The sequence below is a fragment of the Sinocyclocheilus anshuiensis genome, unplaced genomic scaffold (genome assembly GCF_001515605.1).
Source record: "Sinocyclocheilus anshuiensis isolate Anshui unplaced genomic scaffold, SAMN03320099.WGS_v1.1 scaffold775, whole genome shotgun sequence".
Classification (NCBI taxonomy): domain Eukaryota; kingdom Metazoa; phylum Chordata; class Actinopteri; order Cypriniformes; family Cyprinidae; genus Sinocyclocheilus; species Sinocyclocheilus anshuiensis.
The window spans coordinates 596,709-609,289 of NW_015552614.1; the positions used below are offsets into that span (position 1 = coordinate 596,709).

Sequence of the window (12,581 nt, forward strand, 5' to 3'; positions counted from 1 at the left end):
AATTTCGAGAAATTGACCCTTATGACTGGTTTTGTGGTCCAGGGTCACATATGTCCAAAAATAAAAAACAAAAAACTCAATCGTACATCTCTGCGGACATCCGGCAGTGACAGCCACAATGGAAAGACGATGGGAAAGATGACGAGGTATGTTGCTCGCTTCCTTGGTGTGTCTGGCCATGCCAAGCTCAGAGGCTGGTCTTCATCGTCGTCCTCCTCAGCCTTTGAGATTAGAACCACAACAACACGATGTCAGTCAGTTGCCTGTGATATTTTAATATTAGAATCTTAAGGATTCCAATATAGATGATCTAGTTGTGTTGCGACATCACCTCAGCTCCAGCACTGCCATTCATGGGCGGAGTGACTTCTACCTCCACATTAGTACTGTTGGGAAGATTCTTGACGACTGAAAAAAAAAAAAAACATATGTAGGGATGTGATTTAAGCACTGAAAACCACAGCACTAGTGTTTGCGTGGCTGTAGAAATTATAGTTAACAGGAAATCAAAATAAAAATGTTGCTGATGTTACAGTGGACGACTTTTCTCCAAAGAAAAAACTTTTTTAGAGGGTCCTCATCAGAAAATCCATTCCTTTCCAGCTGTCGTCACCAAATCTCTTTACTTTTCATATAGGCCTACTTTTGCAAACAGTGTTGGAATGGAAAGGCCACTTTTCAGTGGATAAAAGTCCAATCCTACAGTGATTATCCTCATTTTACTCAATAATATGTCACATTACAGAAGTCAAATTGGTAAGGAATGCTGTTACACAAAAGATTAAAACTTACCAACACCATTTGCCTCATCTTGTTCCTTTTTTCTTGCGATCTTGTGCAGAATCGACGCCTTCTCCTTGAACCTCCCTGGAATATATGACATATTTGATTAATAAGACTTAACATATCTATGACGCGAGTCAATGTGAGTGTATTTCTAAATTTGGAGTGTTTGTATTTGCACATTACCTTCACTGAGAGGATCGAGTGTGTGAATCATTAGCTGGAAGATGCTGTTTCTCATGAGGGTGTTGTGAAGGGAGGCGGAGCTTCCTCCTCTCTGGAGGCGGGGTTTAGCCTATAGGTAAAAAAAGAAGAAATGCATTCTGATATATCATTACGTATATTATGCTGACAAGAGAGCGCTGAAGGTTCCTGATCATGCTTACCGAAAGTTTATTTTCGTCATCTGCTGCACTGACAACCTTGAGAAAAAAAGAGAGAAGCAAAATTCTATGAATTCTATGAAAAGTAAAATCAAAACCAATTTTTTTTACATTACTGACAAAATTAAAAAATAAAAAATAAAAAGTTTGGGGTATTCTTAAAACCACCCCACACCTTAAAACACAACTTCTAAAAAGCATTTTCAAAGAAGCTCAAAAAGTACAGGAAATTATAAAACCATTAGTCATATAAGCACCATATATATATATTTTTTTTTTTTCACAGCAATGTAATGTAATGGCAAAGCTGAATTTTCAGCATCATTACTCCAGTCTTCAGTGTCACATGATCCTTCAGAAATCATTCAAATATGCTTATTTGGTGCTCAAGAAACATTTCTTATTATTATCAATGCAGAAAAATAGTTGTGCTGCTTAATATTTTTGTAGAAACCACAAGACTTTTTTTTCAGGATTTTTTATGAATAAAAAATTGAAATGGAAATATTTTGTAACATTATAAATGTCTTTACTGTCACTTTTGATCAATTTAATGTGTCCTTGCTAAATATAATTGTTTGTCTTTTTTTGTGTGTAGACACATAGTGTGTATATTATGTTCAGTCTGAGGCCCTGTCCACACAAACACGGTTATTTTTAAAGCCGCAACTTTTTCTACGCGATTTGGCCGTTCGTCCACATGCAAACGCAGCACCAGGTTACTGAAACCGAACATTTTTGAAAACGCCTGTCAGGGTGAAGATTTTCAAAAACTCCGGTTGCAGTGTTATCGTGTAGACAGCAAAACTGGAGTTTTTGGCTTGTGACATCGGTGCCTGAGCTGTTATCTCCGCCTACTGGAGACTTTTTCAGGCTTCTGATTGGCCAACATGGCTTTACGGTTGAGATTATATCGCCACCTGTTGGTTTGGCATGCTCTTGACGCTTCTGATTGGCCAACATGGCTTTACGGTTGAGATTATATCGCCACCTGTTGGTTTGGCATGCTCCTGACAGTGCTTCATAGCATGCGTTTGCGTTTTCATGAGGACAGAGATTTTTTTTAAAACGGAAGATGGAAAAACTCGTTTATAAAAAATACCCGTGTACGTGTGGACATGGCCTGAGTTTGATTTCTGTCTTTGCTTTCTCCCTGCCTGTCACTTCCGTTATTTTTTTTTTTACCTTGGTTACTGATTTGATTAGTCATTCCATTCAGCTGTTTCCTGATTAGTTCGCTTCGTTTGTTCCATGTATTTACGTCCTTGTGGTTCATTTGAGTGTTGTCCGGTCTCATTAATGCTACCCTGTGTTTGTATTACCCATGTATTGGATTAAAGACTTTTTGGAGCCTTTCTCTTCTTCTTTGTGTGTTTGTACACAGCGTGACAGTATACAAGATGGTAAGATATTTACCACAATTAAACTTAATAATAATTTTAAGCATAAAAATATTAAATAACGAGTGATTTTTCGTCGAAATCACCTGGGTGTGCTGAATATTTTAACTAATTTATACTTCTAATTCCTATAAATACAGGAAATAGCATGAAATAATCAGTTGTTAAATCTAAGCATATTCTTTTAAAAAAAGAAAACCATTTTTATAAAAAGGGATTGCCTCATTACTTGTAAAAAAAAAAGTTTAACAAAGAGATGGGGACGTTCAAGGCCAGCTTTAAAAAAGATCAGCTCAATCTGTCCCCAACATGCAGGTAACCAAGAACATGTTAAGCTGTTACACAGCACAGCTCAGGCCTACAGTAGTTCTGGTCTGCTGCTTCTACATGGCCCTAAATAGCACTTCTTAAGTACTGTATAGAAAAGCCAATCATAGAATTTTGACCCACCTTCCAAATAACATCAATAACAGTTTCTAAGAAACCACTGAAAGTAAAAGATGAAAATCACTCCTTACAAAATCTGCCCTTAAAATCTCATTCAAATATGGCTTCAAGCATTGCATAATATCTTGCATCTTGCTGTATGCAAGATCTTAAACAAAACGCTACTGTATTGCATTTACTGTATTCCATATTCAATAAATAACCGGTAAATTAACCATATAATTCTAAACTAAAACTTATGAGGAAAGGTGAAACTGTTATGCTTTGAATCCATCATTAATTTTTACAATTAATATACATTTTTAGAGCAAAACAAAATTACTTCATAGTCCTGAGAGAATGTAATAATGTTAAATATATTTTAAATATTTATACTTAATATACACTTTAAAAAAAAAAAGAAAATAATTAATTTATTTTGTGGAACATAGTCCTCAGGTACATAGGAGAGGGTAAAATATTGTTAAATACATTTTAAATAAATTTAAATTGTTTGTAGATCTGCTCCAAATGGTTCAAATAAGCGCTTTCTCAATAAGCGCTTGCCCAGTGAGATGACAGCACCAGCAGTGTCCTCATGAGAAAACTCGTGCCATTTGCTCCCCGTTCATGTCCCTTCCCAGCTTTGGTTTTTCTGCAGGTGAAAGATAAGCTCTGGCCTATGGCCACCGATGCCTGTGAAAATAGCCTACGAATTAATCACCTGAGCCACAAATCAATCTGGAGTTGCAGGAAAATTACAATACTGATGGGCTTATGGCACCACACCACTTGGCTAGCAACTAGCTGAGATGCAAAATGTAGTAGACATATAAGTCCATTTTATGCTTTTAAGAGCCCTCCAGAAAAGATTTGGTAACTAGTAAAACATCTACCATAATATAATGAAATGTTAGCTGTATACAGTATATGTAACATACAGAATAGCATCCTCAAGAGCACACTGTTGATTTGAACTGGGAATTGATCATTTGAGTTATCAGAAGAGATCTTATAGCACTAACCAAGACCGTAAACTCAAGCCAAAAGACCCAGAAAAAGATTGGGTGCGGGATTAGGACCGACCTTGTTTTGGTCTTTAATTGTACTCTGGAGAGCTACCATATGTGTTGCATAAAATAAAAAAATAAAAAATTCTTACAGATGTTTCACCAGGCATGCACACACTACTCAGTAGCTTAAAATCTAACCTATCAACGTCATGTGAAAATGTTAGAAAATAAACAACTGACCTTGTGAAACCTTAAATTCAAAACTTTATGCATGACTAAAAATTGATTGTGGGGGGAGGATGGAAACTACAGAAACGTTTCCAGCAGTGCAAAGCCAGAGCATATTTAACAAATCTTATATAACTTTGTCATCTCATTTGATCTGTACCCTTAAACAAGAGAGAGAGATGTTGAAAAGTAAGTCACGGGGATCAAGGCCAGTCTTACTAGAGAGCAGCTAATGAACTTTGCAGAGTAATAGTTTAGCAATTAGTTGGACCAATTAGCATGCTGGATCCACACAATGACACCATTACAGTGCTATCTATCTATAGAATGTAAAGAAAATGGATATACAGGAACTTACACACTGTGAAACTACTAATTAATTTTTAAGCAATGATGCAAAAGTTTGCATCATTGCTTAAAAATAGCAAATTAATTCATATACAAAACATACTAAACTTTTCCAGCAGCAAACTCAATTAGTCTATGTATATCAATCAGTATAACATTAGATAAATAGAGTGCGTGTACATCACAAAAGCATCAGAGCATCTAAGATGGAACAATGTTCCTGTTAGTCTCCTGGCTCGATGCCTTAACTAATGAAGATAATTCAGCATGATGCAACAGAGAGACTGATAATGCTGAATCATCTTTCTTTTAAATGAATCCAGCAAAATATCCAATTGAACATCAAGCTCAATTCTGCACCAAATGTATTTGAACACCATCTGTGCAAAACACAGACAGACAGAGTTTAAAATAAAAGTCATAAATCCTGTGTACTTCATTCCAGGGTTAATCATATGGGTCATCTGAGAACTTGAATTGCCTCTACAGTGTCTCTTAGCAAGGGTTCTGTAGTTAACCAGAGAACGCAGGGAAGTATACTAAAGAGGCTTAAGGTGACAGGTAACCAATTTTAGAGACAGAGGCATTTAAGGATTCACAAATTAACTCATTAACACATGACACCAGGTTCTCACACTCTCCCCTCTTTACGTTTCATAATTCAAAGGAATTATGCCAGCAAAGATTTACATATTACTAACTAGAAAGTCTACTAAGTTTCTTAATTCAATTACTTTTAATAGGTGGGATTTTTTTTCTTTTTTGATAATCCATTTTACTTGGATATGCATCACAATACAGAAGAAAAGATCTTTAAGTAAACTTTAGAATGTAACTCATCTTCCAAGTACTTCTTAATGCAATTTCTTCAGAAAATGTAAAAACCTAGTTTATAATATTAAAAGCATAAAATTCATATTTATTATTTACTTTTAATTATTTAATTCAACACCAAAAGAAGTAAATATGACATTTTTTAAATTATGTACACTAGTATGAGATAAAGACCACCATAGAAAAGCTGTTTTGTTCAACAAAAGGAATTATGTACTATATAAAGTTAAGTATTAACTTCAGTGTTTGTTTCATTATATTACAGATGAACAGCTGCTTTATCACTTAAAAGTCATATCCAAATTTGCTGTAAATTTTCTATGAATTTTCTATTTCACTGAGTAATTTATAATTAAAAAAAGTGTCTATTGCTGGACCGATGTAAAATGAAAATTGTCGTTGTAATGTTCAATATTCCCTCAAAAGTCTTCTTCACAAGGCAGGTCACTTCCCTAAGCACTAAGAGTCTTTTTACTTTGGTTGGCGTCACCCCTTCTAAGCAGTTGATTTGGGATTACAAAGGATATCAGGTTCGGTGTCATAAACCGTAAGCAGAAATAAAGATATCCACCATGTTTCTGAACTCTACATTAAACACTAAATGACACAAAGTTCTTACTGCGAAAATGAATCTGACAATGTGATTCAAAAACCTTAAGAATTTCCCACAATACTCTATATTTGAGTACAGTTTTAAAAAGAACAGGACACCTGTCTATACTTAGCAGTACTAAAAGGATCACATCTTATTGGATTAGCCCGAGCTTCGGCTAAAGGAGCAAAGAGCACACGTACCAACCGCCCAACACCAACCCCTGTCTCTACTACTATTAATTTTAATTTTAGAAGTCTCTCTATTACAATAATTTTTCATTCCAATCTAGAAGGGTGAAAATCCAATGTAACGTGCTCTATATAGTTGTGTTAAATCAATTCTGAATGAAACGTGGGACATTTATTAAATATTTTAAATTTTATACAAGCTTTCTGGAATCATATTTCCGATGTACTGGTGACAACCCAAAAAAGCAGTCTACCAGCAAAGAGCAATCTAAGACTAATGAATGTGGGTTTATATAGATAACATGCTACTAATGGATCTCAAAAGTAATGTACATGCCCCTGGTGCATCACTAAGAAGCCTAACAAAACAGCATGCTCAGCTGATTCACCTGTGTTCCATATGTGGGACAAACTGCATCTGCAAAAAACAAATCCGACTCCAGCTGTTTGAATGAAACACAGCAGGTTGAACAGGTTTAACTGGCTTCATATGGGTCTCTTAAACTATCAACAATACATAAAACCACTAAACTGATATCCAGATTCATGTTAATTCAACAGTGCATGGCTACAGTCATACATTATGCATATCACCTCCAGCAATGGGTCCAAGAACAATTGAGACACATTTGGGCAGTGATGTCATGCTTTAAAATGTCTGAATTTCACTGCATTAGTTGCTTCTGCAAATAAATTATGCAAATAATTTCTTTTTCTTTTTTTTTCTTTTTTTTTTGGCTTGTAACCAACTGGAGCCAAGGTAATTCTATTAATGTCTGACAACCAGAAAGTGTCTTTATTATTATTATTTTTTTCCCAGTAAAAATACCTAAACGTCTCTACAACAAGACCGCAAAACTGCAATTAATATATCTTGAATCTTAGTTTACTGTTCTTACAAAACAAATTTGTGAAACCATAAAACCAGTCTTAAGTATACATTTTTCGAAATACATCATCTGAAAGCTGAATAAATAAGCTTTCCATATCCAAATAAAGTCCTTAGTAATTCATATTACTAATCAAAAATGAAGTTATGATATATTTACGGTAGGAAATGTACAAAATATCTCCATGGAACATGAACGTTACTTAATATCCCAATGAGTTTTGGCATAAAATAAAAATCGATAATTTTGACCCATACAATGTATTGTTGGCTATTGCTACAAATATACCCCAAAGTCCTTAGTAATTCATATTACTAATCAAAAATGAAGTTATGATATATTTACGGTAGGAAATGTACAAAATATCTCCATGGAACATGAACGTTACTTAATATCCCAATGATTTTTGGCATAAAATAAAAATCGATAATTTTGACCCATACAATGTACTTTTGGCTATTGCTACAAATATATCCCAGCGACTTAAGACTTAAGACAGTTTTGTGGTCCAGGGTCACATTTATTTTTTTTAAATGTAAATGTAACAAAATTTAGTAAAGTTTATGCTTAAAACCTCAAATTCTCATTTAAAAGATATATTTATGCGATTTTGCTTCTAAACAAAATTTATTTGGTTCGAAAGATGTTTAAATGTTTTAACTGGGCAACAAGACAAAATACTGGTTAAGATTCAAAAATGGACATTTTAAAATGAGACTTGTATGGCTTAATATAACGTAAATGATGTCTCTTACTGAAGTATGTAGTAGAAAACCCATGAAACATTTATGCTATTTAAAAAATACACATCGTTTTATACATATTTTGGACTATAATAGACTTCAAAGGTGGCCAATGGGCTGAAGGTCCAAAAAATGTATATACTTTTTAACCACAAATACTCATCTTGCACTAGCTGGACTTCACGCATTACGTAGTCACATTGGAAAGGTCACGCGTGACATAGGTGAAAGTACCGACCCAGTGTTTACAAAGTGAACGTGCAAAGGAAGCCCTTTAAAAAAAAGGTAAAACAACTATGTCGGACGATTTGGAAGTTGGAGGAGAAAATGAGATGGAGTTTTTCACCCTACCCTAGCTTTTTGAACTGGAATACACAAACGAAGAGCTAACCGTGCGTTACCTTTCCAACGTGATTACGTCATGCATGACACACATCACGGAGCTAGTGTAAAATGAGCATTTGTTTAACTAGATAAGACCCTTATTCCTTGGCTGGGATCGTGTAGAGCCCTTTGAAGCTACATTAAAACTGCAATTTGAACCTTCAACCTGTTGGCCACCATTTAAGTCCATTATATGGAGTAAAATCCTGGAATGTTTTCCTCAAAAACCTTAAGTTCTTTGCGACTGAAGACATGAGCATCTTGGATGACATGGGTGTGAGTAAATTATCAGGAAATTTTTATTCTGGAATTGAACTAATCCTTTAAGCCATACAAGTCTTAATACCCAGAGTTCCCTTTAAAAACAAAAAGCTAACTGTGCCAGGAAAAGACAAAAACAGATATTTATCCCTCTTGAGATGTCTGGTTGCTATAAGACAGATTTTAGCAAAATGGTAAGTAAAAGATTTTAACAACTTTCTTCCTTTATAACTCCATCTTGCCTCATTTTTACTACTTTTGTTGTCTCCTTCTACTGTCCATCTTTGTCTGTACCGCAGGAGTTCTAGTCTTACTCAGCTGATTGTGTACTCAGAGCAGTGTTGTCTGCTCTGTCCAGGTGACACCTGATATAATGTCTAATCCAGCTCAGAGAGGTGATAAAATTGTCTGTGTTCTGTTCATTGGGAACGCTGATTCTCAGCCAACATTCGGGTTCCGCTCCCACTGCTGTTGCAATCAGCTCCCTTATTCGGTTATAAGTGCTCAAGATCCCTAAAAATTCCCAAAATGCACAATAAAAACCAGTGGGCACTATGTTCACATACCAGAAATGTCGTCATGTCTTTTTAAGTCATCAGAGGATGAGTGCAAATGTAAATTCACCTAATTTTCACTCTTTTCAGTGTATTTACTTAATGTGAATGAAAAAATGCAATCCTGCATACATTTCTGAATTACAGTTGTTAGAAGATTTTTTTAAGTGTCTGAATGTCATTATGCACGTACAATGTTTTTCAGAGCATTCTCTCAGGAAAGTATAGCGTTCCCACGTGAAACTTTGCATTGTCTCAAAAAGCACTGAAATTTGGTTTCTCATATTATTTTTATTTACTTTGGTGAGGGAATGCAGAAATTTTTTTTTTTTGATGAACGCAAAAGTTTTGTGGGAGACTGCCAAAGAACTGAAATATAATTTTTCCTCCAATCTCCTATTTTTTACCATCACCATGACCCTTTAGGGTCTCTGTACAAGTGCATATTTAACAGTGGTGCTATACTTTTTGCCCAATGGAATATTTTAGAGCTAAGTTGTTGTTAAATACTAGTAAATACTACTAAAATCTATCTATCTATCTATCTATATTATAAAATATTAACATAAACGGAGTGTCGTGTTGATTTCACTCTACATATTAATTGTTTGTGTCTTTAGCATTTGAAATTAAGCTAGATAGATCAAAATATATATTAATATTAAATATTATTTAATAGTAAAATGACTACTACTTCTATTATTAATAATAAATCTATTATATTAATGTATGTATTATATTAATTCTTTTATAAAAGTCATCCTGCCTGCAGCACTCTTGGAAATATGCGGAGGGCCTCCTGGTTGAAACCACTGTGATATACTGAGTCCTAACAGGAATGGTAGAAGGCGTGAAGGAGAATGCCACCTTTGACATGGGAAGTAGATAGTTCACCTGGAATAATGTGACTCACCTTAGGAGGAGCTTCAATGTCATCCACTTGATTCCTGAGTAATTTAGTCTTGATTAAAGTCTCTACAGTCACATTGTACTTCATAAAAGTGACATAGCTAGCGTAACAGAGTAACAGTCCAATGCTCTCAACATAAGTAATGTAGTTATCCAGGAAGAAAACGATAAGCATAATTAGTCCAATGATATAAAAGGTGACATCTCTAAACAGAGGCCACCAGGTGAGGTTGAGAATCTCACGTGAAAAGACAGCACACATCCCGATCACGAACAAGATGTTGAAGACAGCAGAACCCACGATGGTCCCGATGCCCACATTGCTGTGTGAGATGAACACACCGATCACAGAGGTGAAGAGCTCAGGAGCAGAGCCTCCAGCGGCCATGAAGGTGGCGCCCGCTACGTCATCCGAGATCTCCAGTTTTTCTGTGATCACAGTGAGGGCGGGGACGAAAAACTCGTCGCAGACGATAGCGAGGGCAATGAACATGTACATCATGCCGAACATATGCAGCACAACTGCACCTTGCCTCCTCTCCTCCAGTGTGAACAGATCCTCGGGATAATCTCCCTTGCTGTGCTCACCGGACGAGGCCATAGCGATGGGCATATCTGCCGAAACATTGCGCTCTTCATGAGAAGATAGGACAGTTCTGTGTGGCACTGGTTCTGCAAGTCCCTCATGGTTGGTGAGAGAAGTGAGTGGAGTCCATCTTGGGAATGGGCCCAAAGTGAAGGTAAAGGCACTCCAAGACAGGAACAATGTGAGGGCAGAGATGCTCAGGATAAAACCAAAAATCCGCGAAGGACGTAGTTTCCTCCTGACATGCTGCAATCGGTGACGCTTGCTCTTCCGCTCCAGAGGGGTGCAATCTGACCCCAATTTGATGCTGGAGAATGTGGGATCCATGTTTGATGGGCAGCTCGGGGGTCTGGTGGTCTGAAATCTATGGAGCGCCGGGCATGGTTACAGGCCAACTCTACTTAAACCTGACAGGAATAATGTACTCCCCGATTCCTCGCAGGGTCCAGAGTCTCTAATGGCTTCCTCATAATAATCACTGAAACACAACATATCACAAGAGCGAGAAATTGTTTTTTATATATTTGCCTTTTAAAATTCTGATGTGCCTTACAATTTTGGATCAAAACAAACATAACATTGAGAAAAAGAACAAAATATCACATTTTAGTATGACTAAATGGCATGAATATTCATTTTATTTATTCATCCTACTTCATTTAAGTAGGATTAACATAACAGATGCTAAACTCAGCCAATCCAGTAGCTGGCTGTCAGTCACCTTGCTGCAACCTGATCACACACCTGGGGGGCATTCCAAAAAGCAGGTTATGTGACATACCCGGGTATGTTTGAGGATAAGCGAGCGGATAACCTCAGCTTTCGGTTCCAAAATCGGAGGTTACTTTCAGGGTATGTAAGTAACCATAGTAACTTGCTCTCTGAAGATAACCTGCTCCGGAGCAGGTTATGTTCCAGGGTTAGTTCACTTCAGCGCACGTGTGATCTACTGACGAGCCTTCAGTGGGCATGACAGATAGCGCACAGCCGCACAACATTATATAATATTACAATATGTAATATAGCCTATTATATATATTTTTATTTATATATTTGTATGTTACTGTTGAAGTGCTAATATAAGTAGGCTAATAAATAAGGTAATATATTATTCTAATATGGTTATTATATTTATTTTATTGGCATATATAACAGTTATCTGTATAAATTATAAAACACTATGACAAGGTAATGTTTAATTTATTATATTATATATATTTATTTATTACATTTTATATTATCATCTCACACATGGATCGACATTTTCTATAATGTCTAAATTCTAAATCAAAATGCATATCTGCTATGACTTAATGTATAATTAGCATCAAACAAACAATGTAATTCATATTCTCAAGGATTAAAGATTAAACGGGAAAAAAATTTAAATGATTGCACAACCATCAATTAGGTGGCGATATGCACTAAGCATGTAAACGACCATTGAACAAAAGAAGAAAGAAAGAAACAGCATGGCACGCTTTTTCTTAGCATCTGTTTCCATAGTGACTCATCGATTCATCGCTCTGTTGAGAATGTCTTTGTTATATTCTTGTGTCCTTTATATTGTTATATTCTTGTGTCCTTTATATGTTTGTCCAAATGGTGTGTCTTATTTTTAGGTCTAATAAAGACACCATTTGGACAAACATATGAAGGACACAAGAATATAACAGTCTTGAGTCTTAACCAGTAATATACTCTTGAATGAACTTACTCCCGGACGCGTTTTTGGAACCACATACCTCGAGTAAGCAAGGTTTGGGGTTAATCAACCGAAAGTTCGTTCTATATGGCTGTTGATTTAAAGCAGCACTGCTGACTTCTGCTTAATGTTATCATTAAAGGGGTCATATGATGCTGCTAAAAAGAACATTATTTTGTGTATTTGGTGTAATGAAATGTGTTTATGCAGTTTAAAGTAAAAAAAACACATTATTTTCCACATACTGTACATTATTGTTTCTCCTCTATGCCCTGCCTTTTTGAAACGCGTCGATTTTTACAAAGCTCATTGGTCTGAAAAAGCGAGGTGTGCTGTGATTGGCCAGCTATC

General features: G+C 35.9%; 1 protein-coding gene across 1 annotated transcript in view; it reads right to left on the reverse strand.

The window, feature by feature from the left end:
• LOC107665969 (sodium/potassium/calcium exchanger 2-like) overlaps positions 1–12,581 on the reverse strand; it is a 21,814-nt gene that overhangs the window by 5,372 nt on the left and 3,861 nt on the right. The window contains exons 2-7 of the mRNA XM_016457057.1: positions 9,944–11,003; positions 1,170–1,205; positions 970–1,078; positions 793–867; positions 332–408; positions 87–221 (exon numbers count right to left, since the gene is read on the reverse strand). Coding sequence (XP_016312543.1) covers positions 87–221; positions 332–408; positions 793–867; positions 970–1,078; positions 1,170–1,205; positions 9,944–10,852 — 1,341 coding nt within the window. The 5' untranslated portion in view covers positions 10,853–11,003. The remainder of the gene's footprint in view (positions 1–86; positions 222–331; positions 409–792; positions 868–969; positions 1,079–1,169; positions 1,206–9,943; positions 11,004–12,581) is intronic.